Source organism: Tachyglossus aculeatus, chromosome 23 (genome assembly GCF_015852505.1).
Source record: "Tachyglossus aculeatus isolate mTacAcu1 chromosome 23, mTacAcu1.pri, whole genome shotgun sequence".
Lineage (NCBI taxonomy): Eukaryota > Metazoa > Chordata > Mammalia > Monotremata > Tachyglossidae > Tachyglossus > Tachyglossus aculeatus.
The window spans coordinates 15,537,314-15,562,487 of NC_052088.1; the positions used below are offsets into that span (position 1 = coordinate 15,537,314).

Genomic DNA, 25,174 nt, shown 5'->3' on the forward strand with positions numbered 1-25,174 from the left:
TCCCCCGGGGAGGTCGAGAGGATTAGCGATTTGATGCTTGGGAGGCACTTTCAGATCCTGGGGTGAAAGGTGATAGTCACAGAGGTGCCAGTTTCTCCTGCTGATGTTACTTTGAAAGGAGCAGACCTGGGGAGAGGGGGAGGGGGTGCGGATCTTCGCCTCCTGCTCTGGCCGAAAGCCATCAGGACATCTCCCAGGTATTTTATTCAGATGACTCTCCAATTGCAGGACTTTTTTAATAACATGGGAAGAAAATCTTTTGAAAAACTCTCCTTGCTAGTGTTCCTTCCTTCTCTTTTCCTAGAATAAAAATACCATGGGGGTAATATGGGCTGTTTTGATTGAGAGCCAAGAACTGTTTTTGTAGGGTAGCGTGCAAAATATCTGTTTTTTTTAATACCTCTTGCTGTGCTGCATATATTTTCTAAGCAAGGTAACTTTGAATTAATCATGGGTACTTGGTTGTATTGGTTTAGACTGTGAGCCCACTGTTGGGTAGGGACTGGCTCTATATGTTGCCAATTTGTACTTCCCAAGCGCTTAGTACAGTGCTCTGCACACAGTAAGCGCTCAATAAATATGATTGATGATGATGATGATGATGATTGTTTTTTACAGCAGAGCTGATTGCCTTGATGGAAAGGACGTACGAAAAGAAGCTGCCCGTCAGTTCTCTGACCATATCCAGGGTAAGGAGTGTCATGTTCTCTCCCCCCCCGACACACACAAACACACACACACCTGGTGCAAAAGGGAAGCAGTGTTGCCTAATGGAAAGCGCCTGGGAGCCAGAAGGACCTGAGTTCTAATCCTGGCCTCGCCGCTGGCTTGCTGCGCAACCTTGGGGAGGTCACTTCGCTTCTCTGGGCATCAGTTAAGTCATCTGTAAAGTGGGAATTGAGGCTGTGAGCCCCGTGTGGGACAGGGCCGTGTCCAACCCGATTATCTTGTATCAGCCCCCAGCACTCAGTACAGTGCCTGGCACAGAGTAAGCGCTTAACAAATACCACAATTATTACTATTAAGGCACTTAGGAACTGATCCCACGTCTGGGCACGCTGGCACATAGTTTGACCACAAGCTGGAGAGTCCAACTTTTTGGGACAGAAACGGGACTCGGGGATTCTTTCAGGCAGTCAGTGTTCAGTTAAGTTCTCCCAGGCTCGGTTCATCATTCATTCATTCAGTCGTATTTATTGAGCGCTTACTGTGTTCAGAGCACTGTTCTAAGCGCTTAGGAAGTACAAGCTGGCAACATATAGAGATGGTCCCTACCCAGCAACGGGCTCACTGTCTAGAAGGGGGAGCAGACAACAAAACATATGGACAGGTGTCCAGTCGTCAGAACAAATAGTTCTGGGTATGAACAATAGTTCATCCGTGAGTGAAATCTCCCGAGCCACTCGTGCTGAGATGCCCTGCCGGGGCTGGGGCCGTGTTCCTCTAGAGCCAAATGGGAGTGCCAGATGCCCATTAAAAGCCCATTTTAAGGGTAAAAATGACAGGCAAGGGAAACAAGAATTTTTAAAGTGGTTTTAGGTTTGGTACAGAAGTGGCCGGCATTGCTACATCCCCTTCCTGAGCCCTCTGGTCACCAGTTGACTGGCATCTTTCTAGGGCCATCGGTCTTTTTTTTTCTTGTTAACGGTATTTAAGTGCTTACTGTATGACAAGCACTGTACTAAGCACTACAGTAGATACAAGCTAATCAGGTTGGACACAGCCCATGTCCCACGTGGGGCTCACATTCTTAATCCCCATTTGACAGATGAGGTAACAGAGGCACAGAGAAGCAAAGTGTCGTACCCAGGGTCACACAGCAGACAAGTGGAAGAGCTGGGATTAGAACCCTGATCCTTTGGGCTTCTGGGCCCGTGCTGTATTCACCGGGCCACACCACTTCTGTAGATGCTGTGTGCAGAGCAATGGACTAAACGCTCGTGGGGCCATCAAACAGTAGTTTTTATTGAGTGCTTACTGTGGGCCGAGGTGGCCATCACATGTCTCATTTGGGCTTATGGGAGACGGGTGGACCAGCTAAAGAAATCCAGTTAGGCTACTGCCTCTGTATTCTTATGTAGGTGTTGAGGAAAGGGAATATTCATTCGTTCATTCAATAGTATTTATTGAGTGCTTACTGCATGCAGAGCACTGTACTAAGCGCTTGGGAAGTCCAAGTCAGCAACATGTGGAGACGGTCCCTCCCCAACAACAGGCTCACAGTCTAGAAGGGGGAGACAGACAGCAAAACAAAACATGGAGACAGGTGAATATATTCATTCATTCAATCGTATTTATTGAGCGCTTACTGTGTGCAGAGCACTGTATATGCCTAGGTACAAGGGGTGAGGCATGGCCCAGCGCCGCACTGTTTTTATCTACCCCTGCCCTTATAACAGTGCCTGGCACATAGTAAGCGCTTATTAATAATAATAATGATGGTATTGGTTAAGCACTTACTATGTGCAGAGCACTATTCTAAGCTCTGGGGGGGATACAGGGTGATCAGGTTGTCCCACGTAGGGCTCACAGTCTTAATCCCCATTTTACAGATGATGTAACTGAGGCACAGAGAAGTGGCTTGCCCAAGGTCACACAGCTGACAAGTGGCGGAGCCGGGATTCGAACCCATGACCTCTGACTCCCAAGCCAAGCTCTTTCCACTGAGCCAGGCTGCTTCAAAAACCAACCGGTGGAGTGGCCGGACCTTTATATAATACACTTGCACATGGAAGTCTGTGGGAAAAGTTTTCTACACAACCATGTTATTCAAATGGAATTAGGCAGTTGGGGGTTTCCTTCAAAAGTCTGTACTACTACTACTAATAATAATGGCATTTATTAAGCGCTTACTTTGTGCAAAGCACTGTTCTAAGCTCTGGGGAGGTTACAAGGTGATCAGGTGGTCCCACGGTGGGGCTCACAGTCTTAATCCCCATTTTTACAGATGAGGTAACTCAGGCACAGAGAAGTTAAGTGACTTGCCCAAAGTCACACAGCCGACAGTTGGCAGAGCTGGGATTTGAACCCATGACCTCTGACTCCAAAGCCCGGGCTCTTTCCACTGGGCCACAAACCTTGTAGTCATAGTTTCCCTCTGTTTTACCCGAAGCTCCTTAAAAAATACATATATACATATGTATAAATATGGGGTATTTAAGTGCTTGCTCTTTGCCAGGCACTGTACTAAGCACTGGGATAGATACAAGGGAATCAGGTTAGACATAGTCCCTGTCCCACATGAGACTCACAGTCTTCATTCGTATTTCACAGACGAGGTAGCTGAGGCACAGAGAAGTGAAGCGACTTTCCCAAAGTCACACGGCAGACAAGTGGCAGAGCCAGGATTAGAATCCAGATCTTTCTTATTCCCTGGCCCGGGCTTTGTGCACCAGGCCACGCTCCTTCTCTCTTTACAGTGCAAAATCTGTCCTGCCACGGGATTTGTCTTAATAAAGGGTTTGCCTTTTCTTAACCAGGTTGTGGACAATATTTCCTCCCGAGAAGAGATAGACCATGCCGAGTATTACCTTTACAAGTAAGATTTCCTTTTCTCTTGCTTTGACCCTCACAACCGTCTGAGCACTTGGCTTGGCACTTCGAAAGCCACTGGTATTTTTGCCGCAAGCCCTCGCCAGCCAGTTTACTTAATGAGCGTTTTATTGGGGACAGAAGAGGGTGGCAGGGGGTGGCTCAGCAAAGGACGCAACTGCTCCGTCCCCTCGAGCAGGGAATTGTAAAGATGGAATCCCCAGCCATTCCAAAATCCCGGGGCATAAGCTTGGGATACGAACAACAGCAAGCCTCTCCCTACCCAGAAGAAGATGATTTCATCCATGACCAAGGTATTCAGCACCCTCGCAGCCCCTTGTTTTCATTTTGCCATTTCGAAGGAACACTTTTCACCCAAGAACCAGTTCTGCTGTGATAGAAGTTTAGTTTATTATAGTAGTAGCAGCAACAGCGGTGGTGGTGGTAGTAATAGTAACAGTAATGGCATTTATTGATCCCCTACTGAATGCAAAGCACATTACTGAGCAGTTGGGAAAGTGCAGTAGAAACAATAGACATATTCCCTGCCCACAGAGTTTAAGGTCTAATCGGTGGCATTTATTGAGCTCCAGCTGTGTGCAGAGTGCTGTATTAAGCGATTCGTAGGGAACAATACCACGGAATTAGTCATATTTGTTGAGTGCTTATTGCGTGCTACTAAGCACTTGGGAGAGTACAGTATAACAGACACAGCTTAGAACAGTGCTTGGCACTTAGTAAGCACTTAACAAATACCATCATTGTTACCATTCCATGCCCAAAACGAGCTTACAGTCTAGAGGGGGAGGTAGACATTATTAATATGTATAAATAAATTACAGATGTGCACATAAGTGCGGTGGGGCTGAGGGTAAGGTGAATATCATTTGATTAAGGAGTACAGATCTACGTGCAGAGGCAGTGCAGAAGGGAGAGAGAGTAGGGAAAATGAGGGCTTAGTCAGGGAAGACCTTCTAGACTGTAAGCCTACTGTTGGGTAGGGACCGTCTCTATATGTTGCCAACTTGTACTTCCCAAGTGCTTAGTACAGTGCCTTGCACACAGCACTCAATAAATGCGACTGAATGAATGAATGGAGGAGATGTGATTTTAGTAAGGCTTTGAAGGTGGGGAGAGTGGTGGTCTGTCAGTTATGAAGTTTCAGGCCATAGGGGCAAGGGGTTGGAAGTGAAATAGGCGAGATTGAGGAACACTGAATAGGTGGGCATTAGAGGAGCAAACTATGTGGTTTGGGTTGTAGTAGAAAATCAAGGTATGTTAGAATGGAGAGAGCTGATTGCCTTAAAGCTGATGGTAAGTGGTTTTTGTTCGACACAGAGTTAGATAGGCAATCACTGGAGGTTCTGGAGGAGTTGAAGGGACATGGACTGGACTTTTTTTTTTTTGAAAAATTATTCGGTCTACAGGGGAAAGTAGACATAGTAGTTACAAATAGTGGGATCAGTTAGGAAGAACAATCATCCGACAGACAGAACCAATATGGCAGAATGAAATATCAGGATAGATCATTGAATGGGCAATTAAATATGAATATAACGTACGGAGAATGGGAATAATTGGGCAAGTGCCAAGGGCGGCTGTTGGAATTTAAGCGGGTGGGAGGCAGGGAAGGCTTCTGGAAGGAGGTGGGATTTTATAAAACAGGACAAACTGCAGTCTGGTGGATTTGGTCTGGGAGGGAGTTCCAGGCTTGATGAAGAGGGTGGGCGAGGCAGAGTAGTGGAGAGCGGCATTCAGTCGCTCAGAAGAGTAGTGGGTCTAGAGAGCTGCCGCTTCCTAAGAGGGACAGAGCTGATGGACAGCCCGCCCCGTTTTCCAAGCCTTTAAATCTGTAGTCTGACAAGTCCGAGCTTGGCGTTCTCCAGCGTGGAGCTTCTGGAAGCCCCTGACACCTGCCAGTGGATCTTCTGTCCTTGTTTCTCAGGAGCAGCATTTTCTGGTTTGTTGGTTTTTCCATAAGCGAGAACGGCCTCCCCAACCAGAACAAGGGCAGCCCTGGTTCTAAACTCAGAGCCGATGGCCTGTTGCCCTCACACTCTTCCCTGAGAGCCCCCCACAACCCTTTCTGTTGCATAATTTAAAATCATCATCAATCGTATTTATTGAGCACTTACTGTGTGCAGAGCACTGTACTAAGCGCTTGGGAAGTACAAATTGGCAACGTATAGAGACAGTCCCTACACAACAGTGGGCTCACAGTCTAAAATCCTTTCCAACTCCTAGAACTCCATCATAAATTCAGTTCTAATTGAAGCCACTGGTATTATGCACTCACATTTTACCCTTTGGTGTTCTAACTCCAGGAAATATCAGTTTTCTTCTTTTATGAACATTTGGAGAAGTATGCAAAGCACTAGTAGTAGTAGTAATAATGGTATTTATTGAACACCCACTGGGCACAGTGCACTGTTGGGAATTACAAAGGAAGCAAGAGAGACATTCCCTGCCTTTGAGGAACTTACATACTAATGGGGGAGACAGTTATGAAAATAGTGGAAGCAGTGGACTGGGGTGGAATAAATAGAATGTTCAGTCATTCATTCATTTATTCAATCGTATTTATTGAGCGCTTATTGTGTGCAGAGCACTGTACTAAGCGCTTGGGAAGTACAAGGTGGCAACATATAGAGACGGTCCCTACCCAACAGCGGGCTCGCAGCCTAGAAGGGAGAGACAGACAACAATCAAAACTGAGACAAGTGATAAGGATGAGCATAAATAGATAAGTGCTATGGGCAACTGCAGAGTTTGGCCTGGGGCAAATTACTCTGGATCAGATTAGCCCAGGTTTGATATTAATGTGGGTGGGTTTAGTAATAATAATAATAATAAAATAACAATAATTGTGGTACTTAAGTGCCACTATGTGCCAAGCATTGTACAAAGTGTGTGGGTAGGCATAAGATAATCAGGAGAACAGGTATTCAATTCCCATTTTAGAAATGAGGAAACTGAGACACAGAAAAATTAAGTGACTTGTCCAAGGTCACACAGTCGGGAAGTGGAGAGCCAGGATTGGCGCCCTAGGTGGGTATTTCAGAGAAATAGAGTGCTCATTCTCAAAGTAGACTAAAAAATGATAAAAAAAAAGAAACCCATAATAAACCGAGGCACTTTTAATAATGGCAGCAGTGAGATGTGTTTTAGGATCCAATTCTGTCTTCACCACTTTGTTAGTAGTAGCAGCAGGGAGCAACTAGCAGCAGTTTTAAATCGTAGCCACCAGCATGGCTGTACGCACCTGCCAGGTGGAGGGTAAGATTTTGCAAAGTGCCCTCCCTCCCCCCGAGGCCGAGCTTGCCTAGCCTCCCCTGTCTCCACTTTTCCTCCCCAAGCCGGGGGCTATTTCTAGACCCCAGGCTGTCTCCGTGGGCTTTGCAATGCCGTGACCATGTATTTGCCCCCTTTAAGGCAGGCTCCCTTCCCTTACTGCCCTCCCACCCTCTGAGGGGATTCCAACTCAGCGCCAGGGCTGGGCTGGGGACCAAGAGGACACATTGAACTTGCCCCGCTGTCCACCCACCCTGCTTGGAAACTGGAAATTCAGCTCTCTATTCTAGAGCTTGGGGGGGTGGGAGGGGTCTACTCCTCTTAAGGCCCCTGGTCCCTGTAGATTGGATGGGGACATTTTGCTGCAGTCAAGTTGACCTCCCCTGGCCCTTTCTTGCCTCAACCACAAAATACACCCCCTCTGCCGAACGTCTGGGGCGGCCTTGGCAAACAGCAGCGGATGAGCGGAACGAAGCTGCAAAGGAGGAGGAAGCGCTGGATTTGGTGGTACCGCTCCACATTTGGCATCAGCCCGTGGCAGGGTGGAAGTCCTTTTAGTGGGCCAAGTCCCTACAGAATCCCTTCACCCGAGAGATACTAGCCTCTAACAATAACAGTAATAATAGTAGTGGTATTTGTTAAAAAGCGCTGTGTCAGGCACTGTTCTAACTCCTGGGGTAGAGATAAGGTAATTGGCTTGTACACAGTCCCTGTCCTAACGGGGGCTCACAGTCTTAGTCCCCATTTTACAGGTGAGGTACCTGAGGCCCAGTGAAGTGACTTACCCAAGGTCACACAGCAGACAAGGGGCAGAGCCAGGATTAAAACCCAGGTCCTCTTACTCCCAGACCCATGCTTTGTCCACAAGGCCCTTGAGAAACTGAAGGAACAGTAAAAGCCCACATCCTGCAATACCAATAATTCAGATTTATAGAGCCCCGAGCCTCCTGAGAGCTCGTTTAGCTCGACAACACCCCAGCCAAAGAGTAATGGCCGATGATCTCTACCTCCTTGGAGGTTAAGTGCAGGACTGGGACTAGGATCCAGGGCTCCTGGACTCCGTGTCCCGAACTTTTGCCACCCAGCTGGTCTCCTGATACAAGCAAACCCAAAGCCCCTCTTCACCAGCAGGTTCTCGTTTCTCAATTCCAGGAGATAAATCCTTGCCCAATCGAAGGCATCGATTCAAGCCCCTGCAAAAGCCATCCTTTCCCGCGTTTCCCTGTGGATGACAAGCCCGGTGTTACTGCCTGATTCCTGCATCCGTGGGCCGCGATTGCAAAGCGACGGAAGTCGTTTACGCATGATGTCCTCATAATTCTCATGCACAGTCTTCAGTCATTTCAGGACCGTGGCCGTGTAGAGATGCATGAAATTGAAGTTGCTCCATTTGGAGGCAAAGTGTCAGTAATCTGAATTGATAGCTCATCTTGTATTATCACATTTTTCACCTGTAAGTTGAATGAAAGTGAAGATGTGGCTCTATGTGAGAAGCAAGATGGTTTAATGGCTAGAACACAGGCCTAGGAGTCAGAAGAACCTGGGTTCTAATCCCGGCTCTGCTACTTTTCTGCTGTGTGACCTTGGGCAGGTCACTTCTCTGGGCCTCGGTTACCTCATCTGTAAAATGGGCAGACCTGTACCTTTGTCTGGCAGGGCTGCCTGACAAAAGGCACCAAATTCCTGAGAAGAATAGCTCGATAACCCAACTACCAGCCCCTCTGCAGCGTGTTGGAAGAAGAGGAAGGGAGGGCCAGGCCGGACCACAGGCCCAGGGGAAGGGGGGTGTGTGTGTTTGTGAGATGGTTGCGGCATTATTACACTTTCGTTGCAGGATCATTACACTTAGAAGCGGTTCTCTTCAGCAAGTGCACGGACAGTTTACGTTTCAGGGCCATAAAAGGAAATGGTAACCTTCGCTGCTACTGGTTTATGGGGATGTTTAACGGGCCTTTGGGTATTGCTCCCTCCGGACCCTGAATCTCTTAGGGTGTCTGTTCTTCTCTGTGATCAATCAGTCATATTCATTGAGTGCCTACTGTGTGCAGAGCCGTGGCCTAGGCAGTTTGGAGGGTACCAAAGGAAGGAGTTTGTAAAATACTTGGAGAGATGAACACTAAAATAAATTATAGGGAGGAGCATGTGGTAGAGAATAAAGTGTTCATAAGTGCTATGGGGCATGGGTGGGGAGGGGGAACCCAGGTGCTTAGGGGACATGGAAATGGCAGTTGGGGAGAAAGCAGAGCGGGGAGATGAGGAATAAAATAGAGGATATGTGATTTCAGAAGGGCCACTGGGGATGAGCAGTGTTCTGCTGGTTGTCAAAGGCAGGGGAGGGAGCAAGATATTTGGCGGGAGAGGCAAGAACAAGGTTAGCTTGATCAAGAACGAGTGTGCAGATTGGGGGTGCGGTGGAAGGAGAGAGTGGGTAAGCGCCGATCGAGTTCTTTAAAGCCAGTGGTCAGGAGCTTCTGCGTGATGTAGAGATGGATGGGCAACCAACCATTGGATGTTTTTTGAAGAGTGGAAAACCCGTGCGGAATGAGGTGTTAGGTAAATAACCCAGGAAATGGAGGGAAACGACTGGAGACCGGGAGGTCAACCAGCAGGCCGATGCGGTAGACAGCAGGGGTATGAGAAGTGTTTTGATCAGAGTGGTGGCCGCGTGGATGGAGAGGAAGAGTAGGTCCTGGAAATGTGGAGAAAGAACCAGTAGAATCTGGTGACCGACTGAGGATAGGGGTCGAAAGAGAGAGGAGTGAAGCAGGGTAATATCTCAGTAATGGGCTTGGAGTCGAGGTGGAAAATGTGATGGGGAAAGTCATCTGTGATGGGGAACTTAGGAGCAGGAAAGGATTTTGGGGGGGAAATGAGGAGTTGAGTTTTGGACATATTGATCTTGAGATCCTGGTGGGACATCCTTGTGGAGATGTTTCGGAGGCAGGTGGAAATGTAAGATTGCAAAGAAGGAGTTAGGTTAGGGTAGGTGAGACAGATTTGGGTGGTGAGAGGTGGTAGTTGAAGCTGCGAAAGTGGGTGAGCTCCCCAAAGAATCATTCAGTGGTATTGATTGAGTGCTTACCATGCCGAACGCTGTTCTAGGTGTTTTGGAGAGTACAGTACGGGAGAGTTGGAAGACACCATCCCAGCCCGCAGGCAGCATGCAGTGTAGAAGAAAATCCAGAACAGAGCCTTGAGGGACCCTCACAGTTAGGAATTGTGGAGACAGAGGAAGAGCCAGTGTTGGGGACTGAGAAGCATCAGCCGGGAAGGTTAGGAGGAGGGACCGGAGAGCCCTTGGTCAGAAAAACCAAGGTTTGATGGCGTTTCCCTCAGCTCCCCGTATGACATTCCCTTATTTCCCCTCCCACCATCACCCTCAGTGGTAGGTATTGAGAGCCTACTGAGTGCAGAGCTTTGTACTAAATTCTTGGAAAAGAAGTAGCGTGGCCCAGTGGAAAGAGCACGGGCTTGAGAGTCAGAGGACCTGGGTTCTCATCCCGGCTCTGCCGATTGCTTGTGCGACCTTGGGCAGGTCACTTAGCTTGTCTGCGCCTCAGTTTTCTGAAATGTAAAATGGGGACTAAATACCTGTTCTCCCTCCTACTCAAACTGTGAGCCCCATGAGGGACAGGGATTGTCCCCCACCGAATTAACTTGTACCTAGCCAGCGCTTAGAACAGTGTTTGATGCATTCATTCTTTCACTGAGTTGTATTTATGGAGTGCTTATTGTGTGCAAGGCACTGTACTAAGCGCTTAGCACAACAGACAACAAACGGACACGTTCCCTGCCCACAACGAGCTCACAGTCTAGAGGGGGAGACAGACATCAATGTGAGCAAGTAAATAAATAAGAGGTATATACATATGCGCTGTGGGGATGGGAGGGAGGATGAAGGGAACAAGTCAGGGAGATGCAGAAGGGAATGGGAAAAGAGGAGAGGGGGGCTTAGTCAGGGAAGGCTTCTTGGAGGACACGTGCCATGTAGTTTTAAGTGCTTAACAAGTACCGTGAAAAAAAGAGAATCCCACAAGCAAGAGTCACAGTCTCTGCTCTCTAAGGATTTACAGTCTAAACAGTTGCCTCCGCTGCCTGGCCTGACCCAATCCCATTCAGCGGGGACCCTGGCTAAAGAGGTGATTTGGTAGAGCTGTTTTCAAAGATGTCACAAATAACTCATGTTTAGAGACTCATCTTCTCGTGGGAGCTCAGATAGTAATAATAACAATGATGGCATTTATTAAAGCGCTTAATATGTGCAAAACACTGTTTTAAGCGCTGGGGAGGTTACAGGGTGATCAGGTTGTCCCACGGGGGGCTCACAGTCGTAATCCCCATTTTCCAGATGAGGTAACTGAGGCACAGAGAAGTTAAGTGTCTTGCCCAGAGTCACCCAGCTGACAATTGGCGGAGCCGGGGTTTGAACCCAGGACCTCTGACTCCAAAGCCCATGCTCTTTCCACTGAGCCACGCTGCTTCTCTTAATGACTTAATGAGTTATGTACATATTTATTACTCTATTTATTTTACTTGTACATATCTATTCTATTTATTTTATTTTGTTAGTATGTTTGGTTTTGTTCTCTGTCTCCCCCTTTTAGACTGTGAGCCCACTGTTGGGTAGGGACTGTCTCTATATGCTGCCAATTTGTACTTCCCAAGCGCTTAGTACAGTGCTCTGCACACGGTAATTGCTCAGTAAATACGATTGATTGATGATGATGATGATGAATGAGTTCCGTGGCATTTTATATACATATTCAGATTATTCCACAACCCTCCTCTTCCTTCCACCTACAGGAAGGCAGATAAGGGTGAGGTGCCCTACTTCCCTTCATCTTTCCGGCCGTCTCCAGTTCTGGACGGGCAACTTCAGAGGGACCTCCAGCGGGTCCAAAGGAAGGCTGAAATTTGAGGCAACACTAATGTAACTGGCTAATTTAGCTAGGAAGACAGATGGCTGAAGAGGAATTGAATCCCATTTATCAGATATAGGAAGGGATAGTGCGGGGGTGGCATTGAGCAGCTGTTCCTGCTACCGTGGAGGACAAGCCAAGGAGGATGTGTCGTTTGCATAAGTGGCAAGCGGGAGAAATTGAGGCAGGATATTAGAAAGAATTTAATAGCTGGATGGGTTGGGTTCCTGGGAGATTGTGAAGAAAGGAGTGCTATGGAGCAGCAGCCTGGCATAGGGGATAGAGCACGGGCCTGGGTTCTGATCCGGGCTCTGCCACTCGGGCAAGTCATTTTACTTCTCTGGGCCTCAGTTACCTCATCTGGAAAATGGGGATTGAGACTATGACCCCCAGGTGGGACAGGAACTGTGTCCAACCCGATCTGCTTGTATCCACCCCAGCGCTTGGTACAGTACCTGGTACATAGTTAAATGCACAACAAGTACTGTAGTTATTAATTATTGTTATCTTTCCAGGATGACCTGAGAGTAGACCCGGGTAAAGGCAGAGGGATGGACCAGATGACCTCTTGTGGGTCGCTGCCAATCTAATAATAATAATAATGATAATTATGGTATTTGGTAAGTTCTTACTGTGTGCCAAGCACTGTACTAAGCACTGGAGTAAATACAATATAATCAGATGGTACATAGCCCCTGGCCCACATCAGACTGAGCCCCCTTTTTCCTCTCCTCCTCCCCATCCCCCCCGCCCTACCTCCTTCCCCTCCCCACAGCACCTGTATATATGTTTGTACAGATTTATTATTCTATTTATTTTACTTGTGCATATCTACTACTCTGTTTTGTTAATGATGTGCATTTAACTTTAATTCTGTTTGTTCTGACGACTTGACACCTGTCCACATGTTTTGTTTTGTTGTCTGTCTCCCCCTTCTAGACTGTGAGCCCGTTGTTGGTTAGGGACCGTCTATATGTTGCCGACTTGTACTTCCCAAGCGCTTAGTACAGTGCTCTGCACACAGTAAGTGCTCAGTAAATACGATTGAATGAATGAATGAATCAATCAATCAAGCTCAAAGTCCTAAGTAGGAGGGAGAATAGGTGTTGAATCCTCATTTTGCAGATGAGGTAACTGAGACATTGGGATTCATTTGCCCAAGGTGCTTCAGGAGGCAAGTGCCAGAGGTAGGATTAGAACCCAGGGCCAGCATGGTCTAGTGGAAAGAGCATGGGCATGGGACTCAAAGGACCTGGGTTTTGACCCTGGCTCTCCCTTATGTCTGTTGTGTGACAGCGGGCAAGTCAGTTAACTCTCTGGGCCTCAGTTACCTCATCTGTAAAATGGGGACTAAGGCCGAGAGCCCTATGTGGGGCAGGGACTGCATCCAACCTGATTATCTTGTATGTACCCCAGTGCTTAGAACAGCGCCTGGCGCATAGTAAGTGCTTAACAAATACCATTTTAAAAAAACAAAGCAACAACAACAAAAAGTCCTCCGACCCCCAGGCCTGTGCTGTTTCCACTAAGCCATACGGTTTCTCTAATGATTGTGTGGTTTTGGAAATTGGCATCTTGGGGAGGTCGGGCCCTTGCCCAACGACTCATCAACTAGGCCCAAGTCACAGCCGTGATTAGAATCCAGGAGCCCTGACTTTTCTCCCAGGGGACCTAACTCATAGCACGTTGGAAAGTCTCGTAATCAGTCCCACTTGACTCGCATCTTTTCCCTCCAGCAAGGCAGGAAATAAAACATTCTTGAAGCAGCCTCAGTAGTTACTTAGTTAATCACAATAAACCAGTTTATTCCCCAAGTAACTATGAGAGTCTAGCTTTGATTGACACAGGGTTAATCGAACTTGCGTAGAATCTGAGGAAAGGAGAAAGAATTCCCAATTCAACTGAGAAGCAGCCAGCGTAAACTTAAATCTTGGGAGGAAATCTGCAGTCTTGACATTGAACGCTAAGGGAAGGCAGCACAAAGCATCCACCTTGGAAAGTCCACATCCTTAAGCTCGTTATGGGCAGGGAACGTGTCTGCCAACTCTGTTATAGTGTAATCAATCAATCATATTGATTGAGCGCTTACTGTGTGCAGAGCACTGTACTAAGCGCTTGGGAAGTACAAGATGGCAACATATACAGTCCCTACCCAACAGTGGGCTCACAGTCTAAAATGAGGACCGACATGCTATAATCAGCTTTATGATCGTTTAATTTTTTGACCCCTTCGTTATGTATGATCCTGTTGGAACAGGTAATTTTGAATTTATAGCAATTAGTTCATCCTTCCAAATACTCATCTTTTGGCTGGAACTAAATATGGAAATTTAATACAGACAAGTGTTTTTCAAGCTTGCAAAAAAACAACAAAAAAACCTCTGTAAATCAAGACAGAGTAAAGGTTATAAACAAGACTACAAACTTTTATTTAAAACAGAAAAAATACCATCCCCCACCTAGTTCCAGTGTTGGACTGAAAATATTATTTTCTCAAAAGGAAAAGTGTACTCTCCCAAGTGCTTAGTATAGTGCTCTGCACATAGTAAGAACTCAGTAAATATGATTGATGAATTGATTTATTGATCCACCCTTCTGCAACTTGTCACCTTCAGCTATTTTAGACCCAGAGCCTCATGTAGGACAGGTATTGTGTCTGTCCACCCCAGTGCTTAGAACAGTGCTTTACTATTATTATTATTATTGTCATCCCCAGCCTCATAGCAGATGGGGTGGTTCAGCCAATCTTTTCCAACTAAATGGGCTTCGATGCTTATTTTTCAATCCACTTAGGCGTTACCTTTTTTGCTTGTAATATTAATAATAATGATGGCATTTATTAATGGGGTGGTTCAGCCAATCTTTTCCAACTAAATGGGCTTCGATGCTTATTTTTCAATCCACTTAGGCTTTACCTTTTTGCTTGTAATATTAATAACAATGATGGCATTTATTAAGCACTTACTATGTGCGAAACACTGTTCTAAGCGCTGGGGAGGTTACAAGGTGATCAGGTTGTCCCAAAGGGGGCTCACAGGATTAAGACTGTGAGACTGTAAAATTAAGACATTTTACAGATGAGGTAACTGAGGCACAGAGAAGTTAAGTGACTTGCCCATAGTCCGACAATTGGCAGAGCGGGGATTTGAACCCATGACCTCTGACTCCAAAGCCCGTGCTCTTTCCACTGAGCAACGCTGCTACTCTAGTATTCTTCTTCTCTTGTAGCTAATATAAAATTGACATCTTTTAATCGCATGAACAGATTTGAATGGGTAATCCCAACTCTGCCACTTGTCTGCTGCATAACCTTGGGCCAGTCACTTCACTTCTCTGTGCCTCAGTTACCTCATCTCTAAAATGGGGATTAAGACTGTGAACCCCAGGTGGGACAGGGACTGTGTCCAACCTGATTAACTTTTATCTACCCCAGCACTTAGTACAGTGCCTGGCACTTAGTAAGCATTTAATCTTGTGAGCTCATCGTGGGGAGGGAATGGGTCTGTTTATTGTTATATTGTACTCTCCCAAGCGCTTAGTACGGTGCTTTGCACACAATAAGTGCTCATAAATGCGATTGAAAGAAAGAATGAGTACCCTTAAAAAAATGGGAACTTTTTCATTTTCCGCTCAATGTCTTGAATAGGAACCTCATCTTTTCTCTGGGCTAGGCCACGTATGAGTTTAAAACCAGAATCCCCAAAGAAAATTAAGGCTGGGCTCATAGTCGTCGTCAACCAGCGTGCTGCCCCTTAGCCCAGCTCCTGGGAGCAGCTGGGAAGAAGAACATGGAATAGGTATTTATGTGGTTGATGGAGGGAAGGCCCCGTTTTTACCCTCCTTCCTTCATATATCCCTTAATATTATGAGTTATTTTAGTAGGGCAGGGCTTGAAAGGTTTTTTGTTTTTGTTTGGGGTTTTTTGTCGTCATTGTTGTTGTTGGTTGATTTTTTTTTTAGGTTTGGTTATTTTTGATTGTCATTGTGTGACAGTCCCCTGCACTCTTCCCCCAGGGCCCTTCTCCTCTGCTACAAGAATTAAGTTCAGCTGCCGGGCCCTTGAACTCTGACCTCTGCGGATCGAGGGAGAGGAAACATCCCAAATAATAGTAATAATAATAATGATGGCATTTAGTAAGTGCTTACTATGTGCAAAGCACTGTTCTAAGCGCGGGGAGGTTACAAGGTGATCAGGTTGTCCCACGTCTTAATCCCCATTTTACAGATGAGGTAACTGAGGCCCAGAGAAGTTAAGTGACTTGCCCAAAGTCACACAGGTGACCAGTGGCGGAGCCGGGATTTGAACCCCTGACCTCTGACTCCAAAGCCCATGCTCTTTCCACTGAGCCACGCTGCTTCCCCGTTATGCAGCCTGAGAGGTTCAGGGGAACCACCACTGAGTTAGGATTTAAAAAATCTAAGACTAGCCGTGATGTGCAAACCACTCAGTATCCCTGCAGCACTGCGTGCCAGCTTCTGAAACATCCGAGATGATGAACTTAAAGTGGGGAAGGGGGAAGAAGCCCCGTCTGTGAGTGCGGAGAAGAGATGGTATCAGCGCTGCATAGCACAGCCTGATATTTCTGGTGTGTTCATATCACCTTTCCAGTGGTGGCAAAACACTTCACTTCCTACACAAAAACACTTGCGGTGCAAAGAGAAGAATAACATCACCTCTTCCGGGACCAACATGAAGGAGATTGGAAAGTTCCCCAGTAAATGTTGACTCAGATTCAGTCAGTGGTGTGCACTGAGAGTTTACTTATGTGCAGAATGCTATACTAAGCCTTGGGAGAGTATGATACAACAGAGGTGGTAGACAGATTCCCTGCCCATAAGGAGTTTACAGTCTTGGTAGTAAAATCCTGCTGTTTACTAAGCACTGTGCTAAACACGAGTAAATGCAGAAAGACAGTCGTATATATCAAGTGCTTACTATGTGTAGCACACTGTACTAACCGCATGGGAGAGGACACTATTACAGAGTCAGTAGGCGCAGTCTCAGAGGGGGAGACAGAAGTTAATATAAGTAAATTATAGATCTGTACATGAGTGCTATGGGGTTGAGAGGGGGGTGAATAAAGGGAGAAAATCAGGGTGACACAGAAGGGAGTGGGAGAAGAGAAAGTGAGGGCTTAGGGAAGACCTTGGGGGAGACGTAATGCAAAATAATCAGATTGGATACAGTCCTTATCCCTCAGTGGGCTTGCAGTCTAGGGAGAGTGGGTGTCATATCTCCATTTTACAGCTGAGGAAGCAGGGAGGTTAAGTGCCTTGCCCAAGGTCAAACAGCAGGCCAGTGGCAGAACTGGGATTAGAACCCGGGTCTCCTGACTGCCAGCTCCATACTCTTTCCACTAGAATATTCCCCTAGACTAATCAGCCTCCGAAAAGTGACCGCCTCTTCTCTTCCAGAGGCTGAGACTGAAGGCCAACGTCTCGAGCTGTATTTTATCAGGCAACAAGCTGCCCTTTTGTAGGGAGGAAGTGAGCCTAAACCCTCCCTGGATTTTATGGCTTGATTAGCATGCCCTATCCTCCGATGGGAGAGCTGGGCCACAGAGCCTGAGACCTCTTGGGAGAATTGGACTGGCAAGCAAGGAGCCTGACCCTAGCCGACCTGGCCAGCTTGATTGGTCAGTGGGCCAGACCTTCCTCTTAGTCTTATCGATCGATCAGTGGCATTTTTTCATTCATTCATTCATTCATTCAATCGTATTTATTGAGTGCTTACTGTGTGCAGAGCACTGTACAAAACACTTGGGAAGCAGCATGGCCTAGTGGAAGGAGCACGGGCCTGGGAATCAGAGGATCCGGATTCTGTTCCCAACTCTGCCACTTTTCTGCTCTGTGACCATGCACCTCAATCAATCAGTAGTATTTCTTGAGTTCTTACTGTTTGCAGAGCACCGTACTAAGCATTTGGGAGTACGATATAAGAGTTGGTAGACATGTTCCCTGCCCACGTGGAGCTTACAGTCTAGAGGGGGAGACACATTATATTACAGCTATGTATGTAACATGCTGTGGGATGAAGGAAGAGTACAAATCCGATTTCAGAGGCGAGGCAGAAGGGAAGAAGGAGTAGGGGAAATGAGGGCTTAGTTGGGGAAGGCCTTTTGGAGGAGATGGGATTTTAGGAGGGCTTTGAAGGTGGGGAGAGTGGTGCACTGTCAAATATGAAGGAAGAGGGGGTTTTAAGCCAGATGGAAGACAGGGGTGAGGGGGCGAAAGATGAGATCGAGGTACAGTGAGAAGGTTGACGTTGGAGGAGCAAACGTGAGGGTTGCTGTGTAGTAGGAAATCAGCATGCTGGTAGGAGGGAGAAAGCTGATGGGGTGCCTTAAAGCCGAAAAAATAGGAATAATAGTATGGCATCCACGCAGGTCGGAATGTAATAATCAAAAGGCATCTATTAAGCCCCTCCTTTGTGCAAGAAAAACCTATCAGCCTGCCTTTCTATTCGAACCAGGGCTGGAAGGGGATAATTTTATTTTGCCCCTCACTTTCTTTGGCCCCCTCTCGTCTTCTAACAGTGTTGATTTAAAAGAACTTGATGGTTTTATTGACTATCTTGAGTTAGGCCAAGAGAAATGTATTATTTTATACTCTTATCAGGTATGTTATCGCAGTAGTACAGCCGCCTGTTTTATTTTAGCTTTGGAAGAACTGCACATAATTGTTTTGTGGATTTGTATGTGTGTGTGTTTACGCGCACGTCTGTTTGTATGAGATGAATTTAAAGATGAGCCAGCCGATGCTGAATGTTCCCCTTGTGTGTGAATACACTGAGGTGGGTGGGTGTTGGTTTGGGGCCTGGGAGCGGGGACAGACTTCAGAGAGCTAATGGGCCAGGAAACCACCATTTTGGGTCTTTTCATTTCAGATTGGAAACTGTCAGGTCTCATCAGAATGCTGGGTTGAGCATGGCTGTAGGTCCAGGTCCGACAACCATGACGACCACCGCTCCCTTCCCCGCATGAGTGAGTGGGCACCTGTTTCACCACCACTGACCATGAGGGATTACTTCAGAGGACAACATGTTTATCGTCAGGTCTAGAAAGGAAAATGGTTTTATTGAGTCTTCCTATTCCTATTGAATCTAGTCCGTTCCAAGTGTAATTTTGCCAGCGTGGAAGCAGCTCAAATTTGTAACTTCAGACTAGAGGAAGCAATGGGGCCGGGTCAGGTTTCAGAGCTCTTCCACTTCGGTTCCTCAGCACGTTCGGCGATCCGAACCGAGCCGTGAAAGAGCCGGCCGGCCCTCAGCCCGGCAGCCAGGCTTCCGAAGCAGCTTCCGGAGACCTGTGGAAAGTGCCACTTAGATGGGAACGATCGGGCTAATTGCTGCTGAATGCGATGTGGAATTTTGTACTTTGTTACCCTGGAAACGCAGCCCAGGATTTCACTTATGACAGGAGCTCCATAATTATCTGCAGCGCTCTGCAAATTTGTGACAGCGTCTCCCAAGCCACGTGAGATAGGTTTGCTGCCTGCTGCTTAATTTCCTTCTGTGGAAGCTTCACCTTATCCCTCTCTTTGTTCATTATCTGCTCCTTCTGAACGTTAGGGCTTTTGTTTTGATGGGGGCGGGGTTAATATATATTATATATATATTTATGTGTGTGTATATATATCTATACACACACATATACGCACATGTATATATATATACGCATATATACACACATACATACTTTTTTTTAATGGTATTTGTTAAGTGTTTACTATGTACCAGGCATTGTTCCAAGAGCTGGGGTAGATAGTCTTAATCCCCATTTTCCAGATGAGGTAACAGGCACAAAGAAGTCAAGTGACTTGCCCAAGGTCACGCAGCAGACACGTGGCAGAGTCAGGATTAGAACCCAGGTCCTTTTAACCCCCAGCTCTGTGCCGTATCCACTAGACCACAGTGCCGCTCATTAATATAAGGTTATTTCCCGGTTTAAAAAATCTCAAGAGCCCAGTAACATCTTCCGTCCTGTTTTCCCTTCTGTTTGCCTGGAGCTTGGAAGACTGCCAATCCATAGATCAATAATTGGTATTTATTGAATGCCTACTGGGGGCAGAATCACCGTCCTAGTTCTTGTGAGAGTGCAATAAATACAATCCCTGCCCTCAAGGAGCTTGTAAGCTAGCCGGAGAGACAGACGTTGAAATAATTTACAGTTAGGAGGAAGGAGGAGAAGCGGATATGTACATGAGTTAGTGCTTAAATAGCAGGGTTTGTGCGTCTCAGTATGAACAGCCAAAATTGGAAATCAGTATGTGTGGTTCCTGGTGGTTGTGTCTTTGCAGCAAACATCAATCAGTCACTGGGTTTTTTTGAGTGCTCGTGTGTGGAGTGCTGTACTTTGCGCTTGGGAGAATACAGTTAGAGTGGGCCTGATTATCTTGTGTCTACTCCATCACACAGTACAGTGCCGGCACACAGTAATCACTTAACAAATATCACAGATATTATTATGCAGTAATTGAGGCGAAGTACACAACTAGTTGGACTAGTGTGGCAGCTACTGGAGAGGAAGGGGCGGATCCTAGAGGTATTGCGATCGTAGAACTGACTTGATTTGGTGACTGGCAATACATGGATTGAGTGAAAGAGGTAAATCAATCAATCGATAGTATTTATTGAGCGCTTACTGTGTGCAGAGCACTGCCTAAGTACAATATAACAGACACATTGCCTGTCCACAGTGAGTTTACTCTCTAGAGGATGAGTTGTCGTGCCAACGTTATGGGGCTTGGGGGACAGGGAGAATGGCCACGTTGTCTCCAGTAATGGGAAAGTTGGGTTTGTGTGGGAAACCAAAGAGTTCCCTTTTGGGCATGTCAAGTTTAAAGTGTCAGCTGGACATCCAAGTAGAGATGTCCCGAAGGCCGGAGGAAATGCGAGACTGCAGAGGAGGGGAGAGATCAGGGCTGGAGAGGTAGATTTTGGAGTTCTCGGCCGAGTAGCCACGTTGTAGGGAAAGTCGGAAGAAGGATTCATTCATTCAGTCGTATTTATTGAGCGCTTACTGTGTGCAGAGCACTGGACTAAGTGCTTGGGAAGTACAAGTCGGCAACATGTAGAGACAGTCCCTACCCAACAAGGGGCTCACAGTCTAGAAGGGGGAGGCAGACAACAAAACAAAACGTGGACAGGTGTCAAGTTGTCAGAACAAATAGAATTAAAGCTAAGTGCACATCATTAACAAAATAATTAGAATAGTAAATATGTACTAGTCAAATAAATAGAGTAATAAATCTGTACAAACATACATACAGGTGCTGTGGGGAGGGGAAGGAGGTAGGGCGGGGGGGTGGGGAGGAGAGGGAAAAGGGGGCTCAGTTTGGGAAGGCCTCTGGGGATTCAGAAACAGATGTGCCCAGAAGAGCCCTGAATTAGACAGAGCTTGGCTCAGAGAAGGGGCTCTTGTGGCTACCTGTGGCTCCGCTGAGTCAGGGTTTCAGGTCAGACAGTGGCCCAAGAACCCCAAGTCCTGCCGGGTCATTTGTAGGCTTGGCTAATGTGGTGGCGAGTCTCAGCCCCAACCTAAGTGGAAGCGGGTAAAGTCCAGTCTCCTCTTTGCAGTATTGCTTTATCTGGATCCGTGAGAGCTGCTTGGACTCAGGGTTGGCCGGTGAGTGCAAGCGGCCTAATGCGTTCTGCGCAACCTGGTGCTGTACTACGGCTGGTGGGGAAGCTGTGTGTTTTCAGACATGGGTAGGGCTGGGGAGAATGTTTTGGAATGCCAAATGTGTTGATTAACTTAATTTCCAGTACAGTAGTAGTAATAGTTTTTAAAAAGCACTTATAAGGAACAAGGCACTGAACTAAACACTGGTCCCTGACCCGCTTCTACGTTGGTTAGTACTTTTCACTTAAGCTTTTTGATATTCACCCTTCTCCCAGCCTCACAACACTTATGTAATTAATTTTCTTAATAATAATAATAATAATAACAATAATAATAATAATGACATTTATTAAGCGCTTACTATGTGCCAAGCACTGTTCTAAACGCTGGGGTAGGTACAAGGCAATCAGGTTGTCCCACATGGGGCTCACAGTCTTAATCCCCATTTTACAGATGAGGGAACTGAGGCACAGAGAAGTGAAGTGACTCGCCCAAAGTCACACAGCTGACAAGTGGCGGAGGTGGGATTAGAACCCATGACCTCTGACTCCCAAGCCCGTGCTCTTTTCCTCTGAGCCACGCTGCTTCTCGAATAATAATAGTGCTGCTTCACTTAATAATAATAGTATTAAGTGTTTCATGCTTGGCACATAGTAAGCACTTAACAAATACCATCATCATTACTATGTGCCAGGCACTGTTCTAAGCGCTGGGGTAGATATAGGATAATTGGGTCGGACACAGTCCCTGTCCCACATAGGGCTCACAGTCTTAATGCCCATTTTACAGATGAGGGAACTGAGGCACAGAGAAGTAAAAATACCATTGATTGGTTAGATATCTTAGTGGGAACTGAAGAGCAAATGCAGTGAGTGTTTTAGCATACATTTTAATTCCTGCCATATAACAAATGCTGTATAGCAGAGAAATCTTCCAGGCCTCAATTGTTCAGAGTTGATCATTTCTTCCTCCCTCCTCACTTCCTTTACCCAAAAAAACCCCTCAGTCTTGCTCTGTGTGGTTGGGTTTTTCGCCCCCCAAACTACATAGTTGGTTTAAAAAATTCCAAGATGGCTTTCTCTGAATTCAGTGCTGCCCTTGTATGCTTTTGATGTAGCAGTGCACTTTGAGTTGAAAGATGGAAAGGACATATGAGGTTCTGAATAGTTCTGACACCTGGGTAACTTTGGGCTCATTAATCGATTGGTGAAATTTATTAAGCCTCTACTGTGGAGCGCTCAGCACTGTGTGCGCTGTACTAAGCTCTCGGGAGAGTACTGTAGAGGTAAAAGAGTTCATACATTCCACAAAATTATATACAGAGAGGTGGAAAAAGAGACATTCAGTTGGTTATAAGAGAATGGAAAAATGGATAAGTGAATAAATAGGTTTTATAATATATGGCAGAGTACATAAATGGATGCGTGAGTGAACACCAGTGGTGGTTGTGGGTGCAGTTGGGAGGATGGGGCCTGGAAAGAAGAAAATTTGTCAGAGAAGGTCTCAAGGAGGGGGTGGAATTTCAGAAGGTCTTTGAAGCTGGAAAGAAACGCAGACGGGCAGATTTGATTTGGGAGAAGGTGGGAGCCTGGGGCTGGAGGAGGGAGAGGTGAGAGCAAGGGACAGTGAAATAGTTCTCTTGGGAGCAGCGTAGAACCAGTTAGTGGTATTTATTGAGCGCTTACTCTTTGCAGAGCACTGTACTAATGTGACTTATGGGGTAGTGGGTGGAGAGACTGTTTAAGCAAAGAGAGAGCCAGCGGACGGTCATGGGGCCCACAGTCAGGACTTTGGGAAGTGGGCGGCAAAGTCCTAATTAGTTTGTGGAACATCCCACCCCTAGCTGTCTTCCTTCTCTCTCCTATTTCCTTTCTTGTTCTTTTTGAAGCTTATTTGCTCCTCTACCAGTGTGAGGAAAAGGGGCCAAAGGGATAAACCCGAATCATACAGTTTTGCTGTTCTGAGCTTTTGTAAAAGACGTGGAGGGAAAGGGGTAGGGAATTGGTAAAGAGGAGGGTTTGGGGATTCTGTGGTACATCTGTTGACTGAATTTCCAGGGCAGCAGTAGTAATAGTATTTATAATGAACTTTTAGGGTACAAGGCACTGTACTAAACAGTGGAGGTTTTTGAGGAGGGGTGTGAGTTGAATAATGTTTTAGGAAGGTGATTCTACCTGCAGGGCGGTATAGATGAAAGAAAGGAGAGGTTGGAGTTACCAGTGAGGAGGCTGATGGAGTAGTGAAGATGAGAGGGCATTGAGAGCTTGAACTGAGGCAGTGGCCATAAGGGTGGAAGGGGCCTGAGAAATGTGGTTGAGAAAAATCAATCCGTCAGTCAGTAGTATCTTTTAAGCACTTCCTGTGTATAAAGCACTGTACTAAGCACTTGGGAGAGCACAGTACCATAGAGTTGGTAGACATGAATGTGCCTGTTTAATGTTATATTGTAATAATAATAATGATAGCATTTATAAAGCACTTACTATGTGCAAAGCACTGTTCTAAGCGCTGGGGAGGTTACTAGATGGTCAGGTTGTCCCACGGGGGGCTCACAGTCTTAATCCCCATTTTACAGATGAGGTAACTGAGGCACAGAAAAGTGAAGTGACATGCCCAAAGTCACACAGCTGACAGTTGGCGGAGGTGGGATTTGAACCCCTGACTTCTGACTCCAAAGCCTTTGCTCTTTCCAGCGAGCCACACTGCTTCTCATACATTGTACACTCCCAAGTGCTTACTATAGTGCTCTGCACATAGAAAGCACTCAATAAATTCGACTGAATGAATAATGAATGAATGAATGACTCCTGCCCTCAAGGAGCTTCTAATCTAGGGGGAGAGACAGACACTGAAATGAGCTGTGCATAGGCAAAGCAACGGAGTATAAGGATAGAAGTGTTAAGGGGCTGAGGGTGGAGTCAGGGTTATGGCCCTATGACTCAGTTTCATCATCTGTAAAATGGTGATAATGAAAGCCACGCCACCATTTCTCACAGGGATGATTGAACATTCAGTGAGCTGTAGAAATCGTTATAATGGTTCATTATCAAGTCTTAACAACAAAGGGAAGGCTAATGAGCAGAAAATCATAGGAGTAATTAGTGTAAGGAGCAAAGGCGACAGGTATCCAGGTAAAGTTCAGTGTAAAAAATTAATGATGCAGGTAAGTAAAGGCAGAGGGCAGCTGACATTGTTTGACTGAACTAAGGCAGATGTTGGTATTGCTCTAATTGTTTAATTGATAGGTGACATTTTAGAAGTGATTTTTCTGTCACTTCATGAATTCAGAATGGTTTGACTCTAATTTTCCTATCCTCTGTGATTGTATTTACTCTCTACAAAGTATATCTAGCTGGCAATACGTTGGCTATCTTTTAAACAGTTTATCCATCCCCAGAGTCAGGTAGTCAGTTGTATTTATTGAGCGTTTACTGTGTGCAGAGCACTGTAGTAAGTGCTTGGGAGAGAGCGATATAACAATAAATTGACGCATTTCCTACCGACTATCGGCTTCCAGTCTAGAGGGATCACCAGAGCTCCTGCGACCTTGTAGAGCGGAACTTGCTTTTAGTCCAGACCGGGGAGAAATTACGTTGGATAATAGTTTTTTTTTTCTGACATCATGGAGCGTACTGCCAATTCCTGTGGGTAATGCTGAGGTGCAGGCTGTGTCTTGGGTCGACCTTTGTCCGATCAGGAGGGGGGAGGTTTCCTGTGATTTCAAGCTAAAAACCCAAGCTCTCTGGAAATCACTCACGGGCATGCATGGCACAGTTCTGTGAAAAGAAAAAAAGTATATTTTCCGTGACA

The 25,174-nt window shown here is 46.3% G+C and overlaps 1 protein-coding gene across 1 annotated transcript in view; it reads left to right on the top strand.

Moving 5' to 3' along the window:
• The window catches only part of MRPS27 (mitochondrial ribosomal protein S27), a 69,575-nt gene that overhangs the window by 12,085 nt on the left and 32,316 nt on the right, over positions 1 to 25,174 (top strand). The window contains exons 2-3 of the mRNA XM_038765907.1: positions 619 to 689; positions 3,480 to 3,538. Coding sequence (XP_038621835.1) covers positions 619 to 689; positions 3,480 to 3,538 — 130 coding nt within the window. The remainder of the gene's footprint in view (positions 1 to 618; positions 690 to 3,479; positions 3,539 to 25,174) is intronic.